The 22176-nt window shown below is 36.0% G+C and overlaps 1 protein-coding gene and 1 long non-coding RNA gene across 8 annotated transcripts in view; one reads left to right on the top strand and one right to left on the bottom strand.

The window, feature by feature from the left end:
- The window catches only part of EYA1 (EYA transcriptional coactivator and phosphatase 1), a 377709-nt gene that overhangs the window by 35978 nt on the left and 319555 nt on the right, over nt 1-22176 (top strand). For all 7 annotated transcript variants that reach the window (XM_072604857.1, XM_072604859.1, XM_072604856.1 and 4 more), the window contains exon 2: nt 2049-2157. In XM_072604857.1, coding sequence (XP_072460958.1) covers nt 2125-2157 — 33 coding nt within the window. In that variant the 5' untranslated portion in view covers nt 2049-2124. The remainder of the gene's footprint in view (nt 1-2048; nt 2158-22176) is intronic.
- LOC140501340 (uncharacterized) lies at nt 7339-16675 on the bottom strand. The gene is made up of 2 exons (XR_011966140.1): nt 16405-16675; nt 7339-7554 (listed from the first exon to the last, which is right to left on the bottom strand). It is a non-coding gene; the product is annotated as an uncharacterized lncRNA (long non-coding RNA).

Genomic DNA, 22176 nt, shown 5'->3' with positions numbered 1-22176 from the left:
TCTACTAGCACCATGCCAGGAAACTGAATTGCTTCTGTTTGAACTGTCTTAGGAAGAATCTGAGGATCACCTGGCAGGACAAGGTACCAGACACTGAAGTCCTTTTTCAAGCTGAACTGCCAAGCATTCAAACTGTATTTTAGAGAGCAAAGCTCTGATGGGCTGGTCATGTTGCTTGAATGGAAAATGTTCACTTGCCAAAAAGACTATTTTGTGGAGAACTCACATGGGGCAGGTGATCACATGGTGGTCAGAAGTGATACAAGGACACTGTCAAGGTCTCTCTCAAGAACGTTGGATTTGACTGTGCAATATGGGAGACACTGGCACAGGACCGCTCAGCACAGCATGCCCACATCTGAACAGGTGCTGTGCTCTGTGAGCAAAGCAGTATTGACAGCGCAAAGGACATGTAGGATGTGCAAATTTAGAGCAACCACCCCAAATATTCAAAAGGATTATCTGTGCCCAATCTGTAGTAGAGCATTCTGAGCTGGTATTGGTTTGGTCAGCCACAGGCAGACACAGTGAAACTTCACACTTTATCATGGTGATGCCATTTTGGTCCTCTTTGAGAACAAAGGACAATAACCAAAAACCAACCAATCATTCCATGAGAAGAGGCCTAGTGCAGAGCCAGCCTGGAAGTCAGGAAGACCAGGATTCAAGTCACACATGGACAAAACACTTCATTTCTGAAGCATCCAAGATGATTTTCTAAAACTGTCAATTGTACACTTGGTGCCAATCTTCATTAGAAGTAATTTCCTTATCAGGAGTTTGCCTACACTGATGAAATCACAGTTACTCCTTCCCTGCCCTCCAAATGTGATTCTATTTGCATAAAGAAAAGAAATAGAATACTGGGGTTGGCAGGGATTTTAGAGAACAGCTAATTCAATCTCTTGTTTTCTCATATGAGGAAACTGAGGTCCAGAAAGTTTAACTAATTTATTCTTTTAAAAATAGTTTTCTGATTCATATCACTATGCTATTTTCAATTCACCGAGATGCCTTGGATACTAACATTTACAAATCTCTTTTATGTTGTGTAAGCCATTTAAATTGTTTACACTCAGTAAAGCCATATTTAAATCCAAATTAGAAAGAATACATTTCTTGTACTTAGCCTTGAATCACAGAAGAATGAATGTCTGTGATTTTGTGAATATTAAAATTTAATCTTAAAATTTAAGAAAAATAGTGATGAAACACAACTTTGCATGTGGGAAAATGATTAAATGTAGAAATATTTTAATGCTCTTTGCTTGAATATTGTATTTTTTTTAAATTTGGAAACATTTACTTACCCCTCCCCTTATTTTGAAAGGTATAGTGTCTCACATGCAGAAGGTATCAGCTGAGTTTGGTGAAAAGAGTCATATTTTGAGCTAAGGAACTTTGGTTCAAATATCAGTTCTACTGTATGATCTTGCCTAAGTCACTGAAACTTGCTGAGACTCAGTTTCCTATCTTGTAAAAAAAAAAGGAGATTGGATTAGATTATCTCTACTGTTATCTTCATTTTTATTCTAAGATTCACTAAACTATTATAAACTCATGAAGACTGTGGAACAGTCTCCTTAGCCTGAGGTGAAGCTCTGACAACTTTGTAGATTTTTTCTATTCTGGCTCTATCTACAATCATAGTTTTTATAAATATTTCCTCTTAGCATTACACTGATACACAATGTTAGACTTAGCATGACAATGACATGTACAGAAACTATACTTTTAAGAAGAAAACAAAGGAAAGTTTTTTTTGCCACAAAAATCACATCTGTGGAAAAGCTCCTGGCTGCCTCTTTCCCCCCCTGGATTGCAGCTGCTGACAGCAAACCCCACAGAGCTATCATTTCCTGCATTTGGCTCATGTAAATGGTGATAAACAGCCTACCCATATGTTTACTTTAAAGATTCATTCATTGAAGATGAGTGTTCTTGACTTGTATGTACATGCTAGTAAAGGAAAGCTGCAGATGTAAAGATCAACTCTTAATTTCATGCCAAACAATTAATATAACTGTGCGGTGCTCTGTTCTTCACAGGTGCAAGGGCGTTTGAACTCTTTGAAGACAGTGTGTAGCTAATAGCCCATATATAATTCAGAAGAAGATTTTTTCAATGGAAGACCCCCAGGGAATGAATGGACAGTCAGTAAGTAAACAGAATGTCAGGCATAAGGAAAGAGCTATTGCTTTAAAAATTGTAATTACTATTTTTGTTGTAACCCGAGTGTCTGGAAACTCTTTAAAAACTCTAGACCAATTTTTAACGATTTGAGGTTATGAATTATTACAGTATTCTATTTCAGACCTGAACTAATTTTAGTTTTTTCTTAAAGGTATCAGTACATGAAAAGTAGAATAACAAAACCATATTTCTACTTCAGCTTAGCATCAAAATGTTCAATAATGAGTATATTTTAGTTTTTTTCAGAACACATAGTATCATTTTCATGCCTTGTACTTATTGTTATCTTGAGAGTACAGATATTTAATTAATGGAACAATAGTCATAGACTGGGATGTTACTTTATCTGAATATAGATTCTTAAATCTTTGTTTGAGTTTGATGTGTGAGCTTTTCCATCCAATTTAAAGAACTCTTAAACGGAACTTAAATTAAGGAGATCTATGTGTTAGTGGTGTGTGTGTGTGTGTGTGTGTGTGTGTGTGTGTGTGAGAGAGAGAGAGAGAGAGAGAGAGAGAGAGAGAGAGAGAGAGAGAGAGAGAGAGAGAGAGAAGGAGAAAGAGATAGAGAGAGGAAGAAAAGAAAGACTCAGAAGTTTGTTTTGCATATGGTAAGAAATATAAAGTATGTTTTAAAAACACTTGCTTTGTCACTAAAATCTGACTCAAGTGAATTTTCCCTCTTAAAAGGCATGAGCCTTAAGTTTCATTGAAAATCTACTGTTGGATAAATTTTTGATGATAACATTTTTTAAAAAATGAATGTCAAATAAATGAAAGTAGATCATATTCATTTATAGCAATTTGGTGTTTGCCTTAGTGCTGCTTTGTGGGATAATTGATAATGTTACTTGCTATAACCTATGAGACTTTTCCTTTGAAATCTGCTTCTCAGATGATGCTTGGGAGAGCTGCTGTTTCACGGTTCTATTCTGTTCATGCTAGAGTTATTATAAATTTGTGGGGGGTGATCTTTCCTAATATTGTTTTGGTTCCTGTAAACTCATGTTTTACAAGACATAATGGTGTGATACAATAAGTAACAATTGCTAATGTGTGAGAATTTTAATAACAAATGTCCAGGAGCTATCAAAGTAGTTTTGCAGCCATATGTTAAGTGATTACAAATGTATTTTATGGATTTCTTAACTCATTTTGTGAGGCAATTCACACTGAGCACTTAGAGATTGTTCTGTAAGATACAGCAATTACCTTGAACAGTGTAATATCCTTGATGCATTTAATTTGTTGGGCATTTTTTTGGTAAACTCTGAAGAAGAGAATTGTTGATACCATCTCCTAGTATTATGTTATTCACTGACTATTTCATTTATTTATACTCTTGTATTTTCTGCCACATTTTTACATAACTGTCACTAATATTAACATGATCATAGATTCACACGACCTATAATACAACTCCATTCCATTTTTCAGATGAGAAAACTGAAGTGCAGAGAATTTAAGTGACTGCCAAGGTCCCACAGAGTGAGAGTGTTAGTGTTAAAGCATATCTTTTGAATCCAGATTCAGAAATCTTTGGTTTTAAATAATTCCAATTTGATAAATAATTGTTTCTGAGTCATTCTGCTTGAATGTGTATATACTATTCCCGTAAACACTTAACATAAAAATTGAAGCTAAGAGGAAAATTACAGAGATTATTATGAAGGAAGAAAGGGTTACATGTAAAAATGAAGCCTAAATAGAGTCAGAAGAAAAGGAGCAGCAAGGGAGAAAGCAAGAACATGAATAGCATTTCATGGGCATTCCACAGAAATTCAGTTTTAATTGCCTTTGAAGATGTTCTGGCCACCTTTTCTCCTTCCTCCTCCAGAAATTCTGTTGAGGAAACTCCCTCTACCAGTGAAAATTAGCATCTGTTCTGAAACTCATTTAACTTCCATTTGTCTCAGTTTCCTTATCTGGAAAATGGGTATAATAATAGCACCTACCTCCCAAGGTTGTTGTAAGGATCAAATGAGGTAATATTTGCAAAATGTTTTGTGTAGTACCTGGCACATAGTAAGTGCTATACATTTTACCTGTTGTTTGTTGCTGTTATTGCTATTATTTTAGAGAACTGCTTGGTTGCCTAAGAGGTTAAGCAACTTTCCTAGGGACACATAGCCTATATAAGTCGGTATCCTGGTGTTCCTGACTCTGAGGGCAGTTCTCTTGCCATTAACTTTACTCTCATCCTTCTTATTAATCCTCTAATTCCTATCTTAGGCCTCAGGATAATGAAATGCCTTTGTTTTCTGAATTGCATCATTATATTTATTCCTGCTAATGGACCTGGTGAGAGGCTACCATTTTTATTCTATAAAATACTTATGAAAATCCTTACTACTTTCCACAAATACATGGGTGATAAGAAGACATTGGGAGAAAATTCTAGGACTTTCCTGCCCAAGAGATGATTTTTTTTTAAAGTTTCTTGGAAGTTCTTCCAGTGTCAGTTTTCTTCTGTTGGTCAGGTTCAGTTTTCATTACAGTTCTCTGAATCCTTTGGCTAGTCATCAAATCCTAAGATCTTTGTATTTGCTCCATTGATGGAGGTATGTGTGACAAGAAGCTTCAAAACTTGTGTCCATATGTTGAGGACCTTCAAACACTGGATTAGGAAAGGAGGTAGTGAAGTTCCTTGATGTCGTTTTCTCACCTCAGAGTCACTGATGTGGGTAAGGAAGGCAACGGCACCACCAGTCTTCTTAGTAACCCAAACAGGCTCTTTGTACAGGCTGAGTTGTGGTCTGCTGTCATTTATGGGAAACTATTAGATCTGAATGACAATTTTCTTTAGGGAGAAGGGAATCTTTGCATAATCCCTTCTTGCCAAATTAATTCATTGTAAGAGCCTTTGATTATAAACTGGATGCCAGAACAGGGGCTCCAAAAAGATACTAAAAGGCCAGGGTGGGGAATCTGTGACCTCAAGGGTACATGTGGCTTTCTTGGTCCTTGGGTGCAGCCTTTTTTCTGAGTCCAAGTTTTACAGAACAGATCTTTTTATTAAAAGGATTTGCTCTGTGAAGTCTGGATTCAGTCAAAGGGCCACACTCAAGGCAGTAGATTCCCCACTCCTGACTATCTATTGGTCCAAATTTAATGGGATTGAACTATATGGCAATATATCTAAAACGTTATATATGGCTTCAAAAATCAATTTGATATGTGTAAAATAGCAGCAGCAGTAGCAGTAATAGAAGTAGTAGTAACAGACAGTAGTAGTAGTAACAGTATCAATAATAGTAGCAGTGATAGGAATGGGAGCAATAATAGTAGTAGTAATAGTAAATACCTCTGTAGTGCTTTAAGGTTCGTAGAGCCCCTAACGTATATTATTATTTTATTTGGTCCCATAAGATCCATTTAACATATCAGAAAACAGGTTTAGAGAAGTCTACTTAAGCACCTGGACTTACACAGCCAGTAAATGTCTGTGGTAGGATTTGAATTTAGGTCTTCCTGACTCAAAGACTAGCACTCAGCAAGATGAGGGAGTCAAATCTACGGGACAGTTTGTCTAAAAATTATTTAGGGGTTTTAGTGGACTGAAAACTAAGCATGAGTTGCTATGACATGACACCCAACAAAACAAATTCAGTCTTGGGTGAATTAAGAGAAGCATAATGTTTAAGACGAGGGAGACAATAGGTCTGAAATACTTGGCTCTCACAGACTACATATGTAGTGCTGTGTTCAACTCTGGGAACCATATTTTTAGGAAGGTCATTAATAAGATGAATTGATAAAGAATCCAGGGAAAGGCAATAAGGCTCATGAGGCTCAAGTTCATGGTATATAAAGATTAATTGAAGGAGTTAGGAATGTTTAGCCTGAAGAAGGAAGACTTAAGATGGATGTAATAGTTCTTTGTGCGCATTTGGAGAACTGTCACCTGGAAGAGGGATTAGATTTATTCTGTGTGGCTCTACAATGCGGAACTAAGGATGATAGGAAGGAATTATAGAAATAAATAGGAAAACTTCTAAGAATGAGAACTGCCAAAAAAGTGGAATGGCCTGACTCAGAAGGTAGGTTGGGAATTCCACTTCAGGTATTGAAGCAAAAAAAAAAAAATGGATGAACATTTCTCAAGTATATTAAAGAGAGGATTCTTGTTCATATATTGGTTGGACTGGATGGCTTCTGATAGCCTATGATTCTGTGGAGAGGAGTCCTTGCAACTCCAGATGCAAACAGAATTTGGAAGAGGAAACTGGAGAGGGAGAATGGGGTATAAGAGAGTACCTACCATAGAGGCATCAGGTTCAAATCAGTTAGATCTGCTGATATAAAACAAGATTTTTATGGAAAGTCCAGATTCTAACCTTCTTTAAAAGAAAGCTTTGGGAAATTTTTAATGCTTAACTTTCTAGCCCTCCAGTCAGAGGGGAGAGGAATCATTAATGTGTAGCATGACATCTGGCATGCAATAAGTATTTAACAAATACTCATCAATAGATTGATTAGTTATCTACTGACTGATTCTGACAAGAGGCAAAAGGCAGAAGTAAAGTCATTGTTCATATCAATTTTAAGGTAAGTATATCAGGAAAAATATTAAGCTAAAACATATAGTATAGTAGAGTCCTAATTCTCCTTGGGTCAGTGTAAAGAACCTTAGATGCTTAGATGCTTTTATCAAAGATTATTGGTAAAGAAACCAGAAAAAGAAATATTGCTTTGCCCACGAGTTCTCTAAACCATAGAAAGACAAACCACCTAAACGAAGCTATTGTTGTGCTTGTTTGTCCTTCATTCTCGAAAAGGACAATGACATCAGGAAGATGATGTCATAAATTGCTAGTGAATTGGATTTGAGGGAGGAGGGCTGTGCAAAGGTTACCAGCCTCACTTTCTCTTCCAGAGTCATCTGGGTCTAGTGGCAAGATATAGATAAGAACAACTGGAGATGGCCCCTCCACATGATAACTATGGTGATGTTTAAAAAAAAAACCCAGAAAACATCAATATAAACTTATTTTTAAAAAAGAAAGGAAAAAATATTCCCAATTCAACCTGGGATGTGAGGTATACCTTCCCTGCAGGGGTAGCTACTCCTGGCTATAGTGACATAAAGGAGAAGCAGGTTTTGTCAGGCTATATTAGACTCAGAAAAGGAAAGGGGCAACTCATGTTGCTTCTAGTAAATCTGTTTAATAGAGTCATTCTTCCATGTTTCTCTTTTTGAGATGAGAATACCTATACTCTTCTTCAACAGCCTCATTTTTTGATACCTTAAAGATACTTTGTTCTAAGTTTGAACAGAATAGTTCAGTTTTCCTGCTTGTCCAGTTAGCAGCGATGCGGTACTGACATCAAGGTTAGGAAGACATCCACCATATTCAGGGATCTGAAAAATAAGTATAAATTAGAAATAACTATTTTTTCATTATTGATGCAATATATTATCAATATTTTCCTGTAAAAAATGCAGGAAAAACACATGCTCTGCCATTGTCTTTAAAGTACATTTATATAGTTTGAAACAAATGGTTAAAAAAAAGGCATTGATGAGATCTGATAAACCATCAACTAGTTTAAATTAGCAAAAAGAAAAAAAATAGAGCTGATCACAGAATAATATATTTAAATCTGGAAGTGATTTCAGAGGTCCTCTAGTCCAAGCCTTTTATAGTATAGAAAGTGAGACCCAGAGAGTTAAAGTATCTTGTTCAACACAGTGACAGAAGCAAATTAGAATCCAAAGTTTCCAACTCCACATAGTAGTTCCACCGTACCACACTAAATTGTTAAGTGTTACAGTACAACAGCATTTTACACTAAGTTAGGGAAATGACATATCAGAAAACAAGGGCTCCCAAGCCATATTTAAAAAGGGACAAAGCCTAAATGGCACACTAGGTAACTGAGTAAACATTTTAGGAATGTTATATTCTAGATCTTTTCGGTAATCAGCCTATATTTCAGTATTCTAACTGTGCTTTTCTAAATAAGTTATGAAGTTATGAAGAATTTAAAATGCTATTAGCAGGTTTTGAGGAGACATTACTTTTTGCCAGAAATCCATTTGATTAAATATATATTAAATATATATGTATCCTATACTTGTATTTAAAGATTCTCAAAATGAACTTATTTTAACCAAAATTAAAGCTCTTATAGCAATATATTTTCTTACTAAAAAGATTCACTCCACATAGCTGAAATCATTAGGTGAATTTATACAATAGTTTTTGTCTGTTGAGTGCAATGTAAGGAAAAGTATACTGATCTAGGAACTAGAAGAGCTGAGTTCTAGTATTGGCTTAACCTGGCATATTAACAAGTAAAAGTAAATAGAAATTCCAAATTATGATTCCATCTGTCTATGCAGAATTACCAACGAATCACTAAAGAGTGAGTTATTTCACATGAATAGATTTTTCAAATAATTGAAGTTTGGAATTATAGGATCTTAATGGTGGAAAAAAAACATTTTGTCATCATTTAGTCCAATCTCAGTAGTTCAACCATTATTAAGGAAGAAAAGATTTTAAGTGTAACCTGTGAATTATTATTTCATGGTAATCTATCCCAAATGTATTGTACACCTTGATGCTTAATGCTTTCTTTAATGGAGTACACTGTCTATAATATAACCTAATGATGATGTAAATAATCCTTATAAGAGGTTGCATGACAAGTGCTCTTTCCCATATTCCTTACCCATTATCTTTAGGTGACTGCTCTGAAAGATCTGGGAGAGCAACTGGGAGGAAGGCTATGAAGTAGTTGTAGGCAAATGCCTCTAAACAGGAGTGTTTGATCTAGTTGCTTTTAATTTCATTCTATATATAACAATGTATATGATCACAGAAGTGTGTGAATATGTAATTGCAATGGGAGAATTGAACCCAGATGGGGTGGGTGCTTGTGAGTTTGGTATAGAAAGCAGGTTTCATATCATAAGACTTTGAACAATATTCCTCTCCATTCCTAGACTAACTTCAGTTTCATTCCAGATAGAGGTTAATTCAAGCTGCTTAGTTCTACATCCACAGGGCTTAGCAGTTTGTCAGCAAGTGAGAACCTAGATGTTTGCAGACTGAGCACTCTCTGGTGACCAGTGGGGATAATGAATACTTCAGAAAAGGCTATCTCCCACCAAAACCAGATAAAGATATCTTACAAAGGATCTCTTCATAAGCTTACAAGGAAACCACTGGGTTGGTGGTTAAATATATCACTAACTGGTGGAAAATGTATATGTTTTACCCCCTTGCTGGATAATTAATATAGTGACATGCTGAATTTCTTTTAGAAGATAGCACTAGATTCACATAACCCAAGAGCCATAGGTAGGGAGTTCAGTGAAGCAACTGTCATATTTAGAAGTTTAGAAATACTTTTTTGAAGGATGGGGACTTATTTTCTGGTTACTTAATGTGTTCAGGAAGTTGGAAGTAGTCAGAAGTCTAACTTTTGAATAAATGGCGTATCATCATATGTTTTTTGTAAAAGAGGAATAAATAATACAAGATAATTTACATAATAGTGTCTTAGTGAAATGCTAGTCATAGTTTTATTTTCATAGTTAAAAAATTAAGATTAAACAATTAACTACTGATATTCTGTACCCCTATTTGCACTGTTCATTCTTCAACTGTACATAGAGATGCCTTCTATCTTTCTCATATTCTATCCAACCCAAGTAGAGCTATAACAATCTGGAGTAGACTGATAACTTGAGATAACTTCCAATTTTTACATTAAAATTGTTTTATCAGTTGGTCTGCATTGAGAAGTATTTGGATGAAAATCCTCTTCCTACTCCTCCATCAGTTTATTCTTACATGGAAAGAAACTTAAATGTTGTCACTTTCATCTCTTTGTCATAGCTAGAAACAAATGAGCCATGCCACAGGCAGAACTTATCCCAGTACTGAACTAACATTCACTTCATTCATTCATTTATTGCATAATCATTCATTAAAGTCCTATGTGCACTAAATTGTATTAAGTACTGTGAGAGATGAATTCAACATATATTCATATACATGTTCATGCATGGTCCAGGCTCTTAAAAACTTGCTATTTTGTAGTGATTACATGTATGTGGAAAAAATACAATTTATTGTTGCAATTATTATAAATAAAAATAGGTGAAACTTTATAGCATTTTAAAATTACAAAGCCTTTTATATTCTTTGTCTCATTTACCCTTTAAAACATCCCTTAGAAGTAGATGATAGAAGTAATATTCCCCCTATTTTCACATGAAGGTAAACCAAGAATAAGGGACATTATATGACTTACCCATGATATAATAATGATCTAACAATGAATTAATTAGTATTCAGTAAAAATTTAAATCTAGACTTTCTGATTCCAAGACTAGAACACTTTCAAGTAGATAGCATAGTGGCCAGATTGTTGGCCTTGGAATCAGGAAGACCTGGATTTTAATCTTACTTCTGATACTTACTTGATTTTTTAATGTGAACAATGTCACTTTAATTCCCTTAGTCTTTCTTTCCTTATTTTAAAAAATGGGATAATACTAGTCTTTGCCTTACAAAGTTATTGTAAGTAAGTATGAAATGAGATAATACATATAAAATAAATCTTCAAGTGCTATATGAATGTGGCTATTCTTATTATTGTTACCATTATTGTTATCGTATTATGTTACCTCCCACCTCTAATACAGATTAGAGTGGAAATGTATAAGGATAATGCAAGCAGAGTTCTATGAGATTAAATAAGAAGGAAATCACTATTAAAGTAGTAGTGGGAAGGGTAGGGTGGAAAAGATTTATGGAGGAGGTGACATCTGAATTAGCTTGAAAGGATTTCAAGAGGCAGAGATTGTTGAGGTGGGAGGGTGAGACTGGATGGTGAAATGGGTACTCTAGGCAAAGGAAGTAGCATGGAGGCCAGAATTCAGGGCATGCATTCAAGGCTAGCTGTTTGCCAAGCAGTTTTCTGGAGCATGCAGGGCATGCTTGGGATTAATTTGCTATAAAGCTGGCATGGTAAGTTAAAGTTAGGATGTGGAAAGTCTTGACTCTTTAACTAGCATTAATAAACTTCTATGTTGTTAATTTCCACCAAATATATAAATATTTTTTTTCCTAACAGCATCTACCTCTCAGAGCTGTTATGAGGATCAAATAAGATAATATTTACTAAGTGTTTAACACAGTGCCTAACACATGGTAGGTGATTAATAAAGGTTTGTTTCTTCCCACTGCCTCCCTTTCTACCTCTCCAGTCTTCTTAAACCCTCCTCCCCTTTCACATACTCTGTGAGCCAGTGATAGTGGGCTCCTTGCTGTTCCTCAAAAAAAGAGACTACATCTCCAGACTCTGTGCCTTTTCGTTGGCTGACCCCATGCTTTCCCTCCTCATCTCTCTCTTTGCACTTTCTGACTTCCTTCAAGTCTAAACTAAGCTCTCACTTTCTGCAAGAAGCTTTTCTCAGTCTCCCTTCATCTTAGTGCCTCCTCTCCCTGATTAGCTCCAGTTTATCCTGTATGTATCTTGTACATAGTTGTTTACGTGTTGCTTCCCCTGTTAGATTTTGAGCTCCTTAAAAGTTGAAATCATTTTTGTCTTTCTTCGTTTCCCCAGAACTTGACACGCAGTGGGTGTTTAATAAATGCGTGTTGTTGGTTTATCATTCGAAAGGCTTTTATTGAAAATCTGCCCTAGGTTATTAACACCACCGCAGGACGCAACGCTCAGTGTTTCTTGCCCAGAATTAGATGTGTCTTTCCATGTGAATTATTCCTATTATAGTATCTCATACTATCTCATACCATGTAAAAGGTATAATTAATTTAAAATCTTCTTTCTATGACTCTCATTTAGTATACTTACTGTACTAACACTACATTTTATGTTCCCTTTCTGGAACAGATGAATCATGCACATATCTACTTTTCAACATCAACAGAAAAGAAAACCATGCAGGGCTTTATTCCATGTTTTTGTTTTTATTTAATAAAGATTATACTAAGAAGAAGGAAGGAAGGAGGAAGTAGGGGTCACTGAGGTTAAGTTAACTCTCTGTCTCACTACTGCATGTAGTACCAAATCATCAAGTTCCATTCTTCTGTTTGGAGTAGTGTGTAAATTCAGATGTGTGGGATTGCATGGGGCAGAGGTTTTGTAAACACAGAGAAATCATCACGACATTCCTGTTTTGACACTTTTGTCCCACCCCAGTTCCATTGACTCATTTACCTTTTGAAGACAGAGACGGAAACAGATATACTCCGGGAGAGAGACAGAGAGAGAGTATAGCTCTAGCTCAATGATTTTTTTGTTTGTTTTCCAGGATTAGGAAAGTTATAATGCAAATAAACATATTCTATAATTAGAAAAATATCAGAATACCTACAATGATAGCACACATTTACAGGGTTGTTGTGAAGATAAAATGAGAACAATCTGTAAAGTGTTTTGCAAACCTGCATGTGATACCAGCTTTTAGGATTAGTTATTTTACTGCTTTAGCAAAATGTCACTTGGGCCTCTTTTCCTGAGACTTTGTGACCGTATGGCCAGAAGCTGAACTAGATATTCTATCTGTACCATTAAGTGGGAGAAAAGGACTTCCTGGGTATAAATGATGTGAAGATGATTGTACTAATTTGCACAGAGTAACAATTTTATGTGTCAGATCATTCATTGAAGAAAGGTGCCCTAAGAACTTCCTAGTAGCATGTCATTAGCATGTCTAATATGTTAGTATAGAACTAACACATGGAGTTGAAAGTAATATGTAATGCAATTGTATTTTTTTAAAGCATGCTGTAATTCAAACTTCCCATTTATTATTTTGCTTCTTAGCATAGTTTGACTTGCACATTCCTATGTACTTGGACTTAGGTAGCCCATCAAATACAGGTTAATTAAGCTCATGTTTTCTGTTATACTTTGGCAATACACTTTTGTTTTTTATCTCAGACCTGTGATTTCACTAGTATGGGGAAATTCCAGTAAGGAAATTCCCTCTACCAATGCAGATCAGAAACAATTCTTCAATTTCTGGTCTTAGACAGTTGCCTTGAGGACACAGCAGCCAGCCTAAGGGACTTGCCCAGGGTCAAACAGACAATGGGTTAGAAAAAGGATGTGAACTTAGGTCTTCTCGACTGCACATTATCTCTCCAGTTCCATGTTGCCTTTATTTTTTATAGTGCTCTAAAGTCAATAAGTGGATTTTCCTAAATTGCTAAATCTGTAAGCATCATCTTGCTGAAGTGGGCACTTCTACTATTGCAAATCAGAATTCATTCACACTTTCTCTTCCTGGGTAGCTCTTGTTCTGTTTATATGTTCCCCTCTTTTGATATTGTGTGGATACTAACAAATCATGCAAACCTATCCACTGATTAACCTTCACTCATACTATGTAACAGGCCACATCATGTATTTCTCAGATGATGTTTCTTTATGAGAATTCTCTTGCATGATTTTTCAAAGACTAAACTTCACAGAAACTTTCACCATCAGGACTTTTCATGTAGCTGGAATGCTGCACACTTGGCACTTTGATCTCTGCACTGAAATTTTCTGCTTAAAACAGTGGCTTCTCTTTTCCTACATTCAGGTATTTAGTTAGATATGTTAATATATTTCTTAAAATATGGAAGTAGTTAAGTAAGCGACATGTATAGAGAATTGAACCTTGATTCAGGAAGACCTGAGTTCAATTCAGTCCTCACATATGTGCTCTGGGGCAAATCTCTTAACCTTTGCCTGCCTCATTTTCATCATCTGTAAAATGGGAATGATAATATTTTCTACCTCCCAGGGGTGCTGTGAGGATGAAATAAGATATATGTAAAGCACTTGGAAAACCTTAAAGCATTATTTAAATGCTAGTTATTATGTGTTTTTTTTAAAATTAGTAATATCAGAATATCTCAGTGAGTGCTGTAAAAACACTGTTGCTTTTTATTGGATAAATTTAAAATCTCATTTTATGAGCTAATTTTTAGTTAAGGAATTCTTTTTTCCTAGTTTAACAGAGCACAGTAAACAGCAAACTCCATAGGAGTGTAAATGAATGTAAATTACAAATGAGATACATAAGCATTTTTATAATTATAGCCTTTTTATTACTCAAAGCATGTAGGTGCTTGCTTCCATTTATTTTGGATATTATTCCTTGATTATGTTGTTTATTCCTTTTGATACCAAGAAGCCCTCCGAGATTTTTCTTTGTAAATTCTGTGACAAGGCATATAGAGGGTCATTTCCTTTTAACAGAGTGCCTGAGACATAGTAGGCACTTAAGAAATGCTTGTTGACTGACTGCTGTTTTTTAATGAGCCCATCATGAAAACATCTCTGGGGTCTTCATTAAGGGATTACATTTTGTGCTTTGTGTGTGTGTGTGTGTGTGTGTGTGTGTATCTAAATTTGTATCAGGCTAAAAAGTGCTGTATTTCTAGATACATAATAACTAGGTTCATTATTGATACCTTAAGAGGCAGTATAGTACAATGGAAAGAGTCCTGGAATTTGGAGCTCAAAGACCTGGTCATATCCTATCTCAGACATAATTTCTGGGCCTTAATTTCTTCATCTGTAAAATGAGACATCATACTTATTCCAGTATTCAATCTTGTCTGACTCTTCATGACCCCATTTTGGGGTTTTCTTGGCAAAGATACTGGAGTGGTTTGCTATTTCTTTCTCCAGATCCTTTTACTGAGGAAGTTGGGTTAAGTGACTTATCCAAGATCACACAGTTAGTAAGTATCTGAGGCAGATTTGAACTCAGTTCTTCTTAACTCCAAGTTTAGTGCTCTGTCCACTACAGCATCTAGCTGTTTACTGTCAACTACCCATGATTATTTTGTGCATGAACAATCTTTGAAAACTATAACGCACTATATGAATATCATCATATCAGGTGCTACAATATTTTTACTTAATTAGAAATTAGTAAGTAATACCTATGTTGACAGCATGTTACTACTGCTGTTGTTTCAATAAATGATATACCATATAGAATTTCCAAACTCATAATGTTCCTCCTTAAGAGGTAAAGTCCCTAATCCTTTAAGGGGCTATATCTTATTTATATCTTTTGAGATCTTACTTAAAATAATTTCCCCAAATATCATGTAAAATATCCTTCCTCCAACTGGTTAGAATTTGATAAAAGTCACAAAAATTTGCACTTATTTCTAGATTAGCTCTTTCCCCATACCACTGTATTTTAAATTTTCAAGGGGAATCCTTAGATTGAATTTGATTTTATTGGGATAGAATGTTTCTTTTAACTCAACAGCTTTGTCAGTCTACAGACATGACTCATTTTCCATCTAGTCCTAGGAGGCAAAAAGCATTTCCAGTCGTTAAATCAGAATTACTCCCATAAATATAATAATCTCATTAGGCATAGTTCCATGCCACTGAGTTCCACTAGTGATATTGAGGACAAATTTGGAACATATCAGATTACTGAAAGCATAGTGAAGGATAAGAACCTGTAAGTAGATGAATTTTACTCATTCAGTTTTGTGGTTCATCCATATTCTCTCAAAGTTTACTGAATTGCCAATCTATTTTTTTCATCTTATGTTTATTTTATACATATGCCCTTTGAATTTATTTTTTCAGTCAGTACTGTATCAGATTGCCCTAGTTTCTTTGGGATCAGGAAAATGCTTATACAAATTATTCAACAAAAGGTAGAGCAGGGAATGATGTATACAGTCTAAAGATAACAGTGGACATTGCCTTGCACATAGTTGCTGAGTTGAATTGAAATTCACTTAAATTCCATGTGAAATTAGCATAATCTTTAGCACCCAAGATATAGTTTTCACTAAAAATAGTGTGCTAAGAATTCTAAGTCTTTTGTCAATTTTGTTTAAAAGAACTAACACGCAAGGAATTACATTTTAACCCCCTTGTTTTGCAGATAGAAATTTCCAGAGTCAGACAAATGCATCAGCTTTACTTTTTAATTTCTATCATCGTCTCAGTCTTTTCCTAATCTTTGATGACAAAGGCAATAATTGTTGAATAGGACCTAGTCACTTTAGTTGAACTCCAGCCTAGAGGGAAAGGTAAATTCTTTATCTCCTTTTCAAAGGTGTGGCTCTGTTTACTTTAGAAAGGAAAAGATACAAGTATCTCCTAAAGTGGATTAAGCATGGCCAGACAAGATGATACATTTCCACTATAAACTTTCAAGCAGCTGTGGGAATGCAGTATGTGTGAAATCTCTTACCTTCTTAAAAATCCTGATAGAGTTGTAGCTGGGCTCTTAACAGTCAAAAACAAACTGCCAATGAAGTTTATTTTCCTTTTTGCTGAGTTTTCTGGACCATTGTTCCGCTTGAGAAGCCATGTTTGTTAGTTTTGGCTCAGAGACTTTTCTTCCTTAAGGATAAGCAATCCTTAGGCACTTGTTCAGCCAGGCCTTAAAGGACTGCCTAGCAGTTTATTCACAGCCTAGGCTCAAGCTGAATTCAACTGTGTGACTTCCTGTCTTAAGGGGCAGGGGGATGGGAGATGTATCCAAAATGTAAATACCTAGCTGATTTTGTTGAAAACCCGGGCGTTTTTGTTTGTTCTTATAAAAGATTCCTGCTGGAAGTCTGACTCTGAAGTTGGCTTTTAGCCTTCTCTGCTGTGACTTGGATACTGATCTGATTTTCTGCTTTCATGGCCTTTTTTTTAAATTAAAAAAATTTAATTCAACATTAACTCTGCTTACAAGCTCCATAGCAGAATAAAATCACATTACAAACATTGTAGTATTAGATTTTATCACCATTTATTTCTTCTAGTCTGTCCAGGGATTTCTTCATGTTGTCTAGAACTAATTTGCAGTCAGACATTGAGGTCCTGGAGAAGGCCAGCAGGCTCCACAAATTAATTTATCCAAATAACCAATCCCTCCTCGGCCAGCCATAGAGGGACACCAAAACGGCCCAAGCAGGCGAATGCTTCTTTTGAAGTCTGGAATGTTTTGACTGACTTGAAACAGGCGGCTGGAATGAAAGGATAATTTTCAGTGACCCAGGGGATTTTTTGCCATTTTCAAATATTAGGTAAAACAAAGAGAAATTGCTTGCTCTAATTTAGAAAGACTTAGTAATCAGGAAGGCAACCAGACTGAGAATAAAGTTCCAAAGTATAGATCACAAGTTTATTGACTGGATCTTGCTTTTTTGTTTTTTCAAAACTCCAAATTGTTATAAACTTTTAAAAAATTGACTATTTTGGTGGACCTATATTAGATGGATTTTCCATATTGCTACCACCTGTATATGAGTTATTTTTGTTAGTATGTTGAAAAGGGAAAAAAAGTTAATTGCCTTGATTTATTGACATCTAAGTTTTTTAAAGGATCACTGTGTTTTCAACTTATGGTTTTTTTTAGTGGGAAAGTTATCATTTTGAAAAAAGCTTAGTAAACTAAATGACTTCACTGGAAGAAGTAAAAGACAGAATTTTATATCAGTCTAATTTTTAGACTATATTAGAATATTTAAAGTTATCAATCAGCTCATGTCATCCCTGCTGAAGTCAGCAGACTGAACCCAGTTCTACTCAGCCACAAGGAGAATAAAGCATGATGCTTTGTAACTTGGCTAACTAAGAGGAGAAATTTGGGGGATGATTTGCTCCCCTAATAGTATAGATAAATAGAAAGTGATTCTATTCACATAATCTTTTCCCTCTAAAGGCATAATTATGATGATAATAGCAATAATGTTTACATAATTAAGGAATACAGTACGTAGATCAATTACTATGTTAGGAATGCATGCATTTAATCAACTTAATACTGTACTTTCTGGAAGGTATAGGAACCAAAAGTTCTGTTTTTTAATTGGTGACACACTGGCTTTGCAGAGTTGTTATAATTTACTCCCACCATCACAACCAAACACACACACACACACACACACACAAACACAAACTATCTCTCTCTTTCAATATGCATTGGGAGAATGAAAAGCCTATTTATTTTTCCTTTTCATAATGTTTTAATTATTGATATGTATTTGGGAAAATTAAAAGGCAGATTATTTTAATTGTTCATAATATTTTAGGTGTATATATCCATATTACTTAACAGATCTGGAAGCTTCATTGTCTCCCTTTGGTTTTTAGATTAAAATGAAAACTCTTTTCATTTGATTACACATTCCTCCCCTCAAATACACATAAGACAAACTAGCCTATTTAATATTTCTCTACCCCTCCCCCATTTCTGCACTCCTTTCCCACCTCCATGTCTTTGCCCAGGAAATCCCCTTGACTAGTATGCCCCTTTTCTTACCTCTGCATCTTGATTTCCCTAGCTCCCTTTGAGGCTTAGCACAAGTCCTGTTTCCTAAAGGAGATCTTTTCTAATATTCCCAGGTTTTACCACCACCCCCCCAACCCCAACACACACATACTTCATGTTTATTTTCTAAATGTTTTATATTTAACCTGGCTAAATGTTGTTTCACTGCTCAACCTCCTCCCCTCAATAGAGTACAGACACCTTAAGAGTGGAAATTATTTCCTCTTTTTAGTCTCCAGCTCCAAACCCCAGCTAATGCACGCAGTAGATAAGTTTCAATTCTTCTTGTGCTTTACCTGGAAGTATTTCTGGAAATCATTTAAATGAACTGGAAAACTATGATTCTTACCCCTCCTTTTTGAGAGTTTAAGTAAACTGATGCCAATAGGCTGCCATTGCTAAAGGGACAACTCTTCACTCCTTATTCCATTCCAGCTTGACTCACCAGTCTTCATTGAATGGGCTGGTTTCATATAACTGAGATACAAGGAAGGAAGATAGAATGTAATTCAATGTCCTTTCCTTTTTGATACAATGACACAAGGATAAATGATTTCCTTTGAAGACAAGGCATACTCCATATTCAGAACACCCTTAGATGCCATGAAGAGAAAAAATATCATTATCCTTTCACCTTAAAAATAAAATTCAACATATAGTCCTTTCAGCCATTGAAACCCTAAGGAAAAACATTCAGCTATTAATCAGATTATCTTTGTAAAGGAAGGCATATAAGAGATATGAGATCCTCAGTTGAATGCAGCTTGCCTCAGTAATGTCATGGATGAGCACCAGATCAAAGGTGATTTTAAGTGGTCTTTGGTTTTAAGAGGAAAATATGCAAGTATATAGAAGAGAGCTGAGAAATGACAGAGTAATGAGAAAACTAGGATAACCCTAGAAAGATATAATTTGTTTACACAAAATGAATGATTACTAATTGCCTGTTATGATGAGGTGCTGCTGCTTGTGTTAGCCATCATTAGGGTAAGAATTTTGTGTCTTCTTTGACTATGATTGAGTAACCCTGTCTAGCCTCCCTCCAGCCAACAACCTGCTCTGCTCCGACTCACTACAGTCACAACTCTCTCTTCCTTACTCCTGTGCTAGGATCAGGGCAAACAAAGCTGCTGTTGCTGCATTGAACACAGGATCTGAGCCTTATACCTGGTCCTCATCTCCATGACCCTGCCCAGAAGTAGAGAGAACTTCAGATAAAAGATGTATCATTTACCATCCTGACCTTATCTGGGAATAGGACACCTGATATAAGTCCTCAGATTTTTTTCTTTCCTAATGTTTGAGAAAGAATTTAACTGAGGATGCCCTCTACCATCATAGCACCCTGTGGATAGGACTCAAATGGTCCTGTGTGTCCATCCTTTGGGGAATGGGAGAGGAACTATTGTTTAAGGATTGGCTATCTAGACAGAAACTCTTTTCCTTGGGAATCCCACTGCACCCTTCAGCTCTTTCATGTCCATCACTCTTAGTCCTTCTCCTCAAATACTATACTTGAATTGTGCCCTCTGGAACCTCCATTCTCTTACTAGCAACCTTCCTTCTAAACTTAGGCTTTTTCTCTCATATTCCATTCATCTTATACTCATGGAAATCTGGTTATTCCTAAAAGACACTGCATCCCTAGAGACCTTCACCTAGACTTGATGTACTTTTTCTCATGTTCTCTGACACAGGAAAGGAGTTCCTCACTGCCACTCCTAAAACATCCATGTTCTTCCATCACTCAGGAGCCTCCCCTGAGGTTGACTGTACATATTCAAATCCTGATGAAAATTGACTGCTTTGTCCATCTTTTCAAATTCTGCCCAATCTCGAGTAGTTCAATACCTACCTGACAATCTTCTTTCCACCTTAACCCTGTCCTTATACTTAAGGAATTTAAAGTATACATTGGCAAGACTTCAACATATTCCATAGGCAGAAACACTATGTACATATAAGATATAGATAATGTGAATGGGATGTAATGTCCATCAATGAGTTGGCTTCTATTTATACATCCCCATCTCTCTTCTTGTCCTTACTCCCATTTGAGTCTCATCTATGTTACCCTCATCAGACTTGTAGTCCCAAATGTCTAATCCTTTTTTCTATTTGTCTTTTTATGTCAGTGTTTAAGGTCTAATTTTTTTTACATCTCTACTTGTTTGCTTCTGTGTGTCCTACCCAAACCCCATCTATCTGAGTTTCCTCATCTACATGACCTTTCTGGCTGTGTCCTGCCATCTGTCCATATTTCTCTTTGTCTATGATTGAGAACTCTGAAAATTTTAGTCATTCCATTCTCCCCAGATCTTCTAAGCCATCACTTCCTACTCTGGTTTCATTTCTTCTTCTTCCCTATCTTGACCTTGACCAGTCAAGTAGTTCAATTATGCCCTCAGGTGTCAGTCCTCGATTACCTAGGTCCATTGTCCCTTTTCATTTCTTGTCTTACCTATCCCTAAATCTAGGTTACCCCGTCATCTACTTTCTCCTCTTTGACTATGTCCTGATGAATGGTGCTGAAGGAAGTCCTACAACCATTCTAACTAGATTCACTAAAATTTTATATTCTTTAATCTCAACTAGAGCCTACAAAATAATAATCTTTTTTCTACTCCAATTGAATTTCTGTCATACTTCATATAGTATCTCTTTCAAATATTTCTGCTTTACTCAAGCTTCTGATACCTCCTCTAACCTATCAACAGAGGACCTTATCGCCTACTGTCCTAAGAAGTTAGAGGTCAATATGAATTTACTCTTTTAAATTCCCCTCATTATTCCCCTGCCCACTCTTCTCTTCTCCTTTGCCCTTGTCTCTGACAGGAAATAGGCCCTTCTCACACAGGTCAAGCCCTTACTTTTATACTTGGTTGGACCCCCTTCTTCTCTCCTATGTCTCCTTGCCTCCTCAGCCATCCCTTCTCTTTCTAATCTTAAAGGACTCTTTATTTACTGTTTCCACTGTTTTCCATCCATTTCCTATAAATGTTCAAGGTTCCTAACCTTTCCCCATTCTTTTGTTAATGTTTATTTATATATTTTTAGTTTACAACATTCATTTCCACAAAATTTTGAGTTCCAAATTTTCTTACCATCTCTCCCCTCTGCCCACTCCAAGACAGCATGCATTCTGATTACCCAATCTGCCCTCCCTTCTATCACACTCCTCCCTTCCCTTATCCCCATATTTTCTCTTTTCTTGTAGGGCAAGATAGATTTCTATACCCCATAACCTATATTTCTTATATCCCAGTTGCATGCAAAAACACTTCTCAACATTTCTTCCTAAAACTTTGAGTTCCAGCTTTTCTCCCTTCCTCCCTTCCCACCCATCCCCACTGAGAAGGCAAACAATTCAATGTAAGCTATATATGTGTAGTTTTGTAAAAGACTTCCATAATAGTCATGTTGCGTAAACCTAACTATATTTCCCTCCATCCTATCCTGCCCCCCACTTATTCTATTCTCTCTTTTAACATTGTCCCTCCACAAAAGTATTTACTTCTAATTACTCCCTCCTCTCATTTTTTCTATCATTCCCCCACCCCAGTTATCCCCTTCTCCCCTACTTTGCTGTAGTGTAATATAGATTTTCATACCAAACTGAGGGAGTATGTTATTCCCTCCTTAAGCCAAATGTGATGACAGTAAGCTTCACTTTTTCCCTCTCATCTCCCACCTTTTCCC

This window comes from Notamacropus eugenii, chromosome 4, assembly GCF_028372415.1.
Source record: "Notamacropus eugenii isolate mMacEug1 chromosome 4, mMacEug1.pri_v2, whole genome shotgun sequence".
NCBI classification, from domain to species: Eukaryota; Metazoa; Chordata; class Mammalia; order Diprotodontia; family Macropodidae; genus Notamacropus; species Notamacropus eugenii.
The sequence above is the reverse complement of the archived record's forward strand: the minus strand, read 5'-3'. Positions and strand labels throughout refer to the sequence as shown.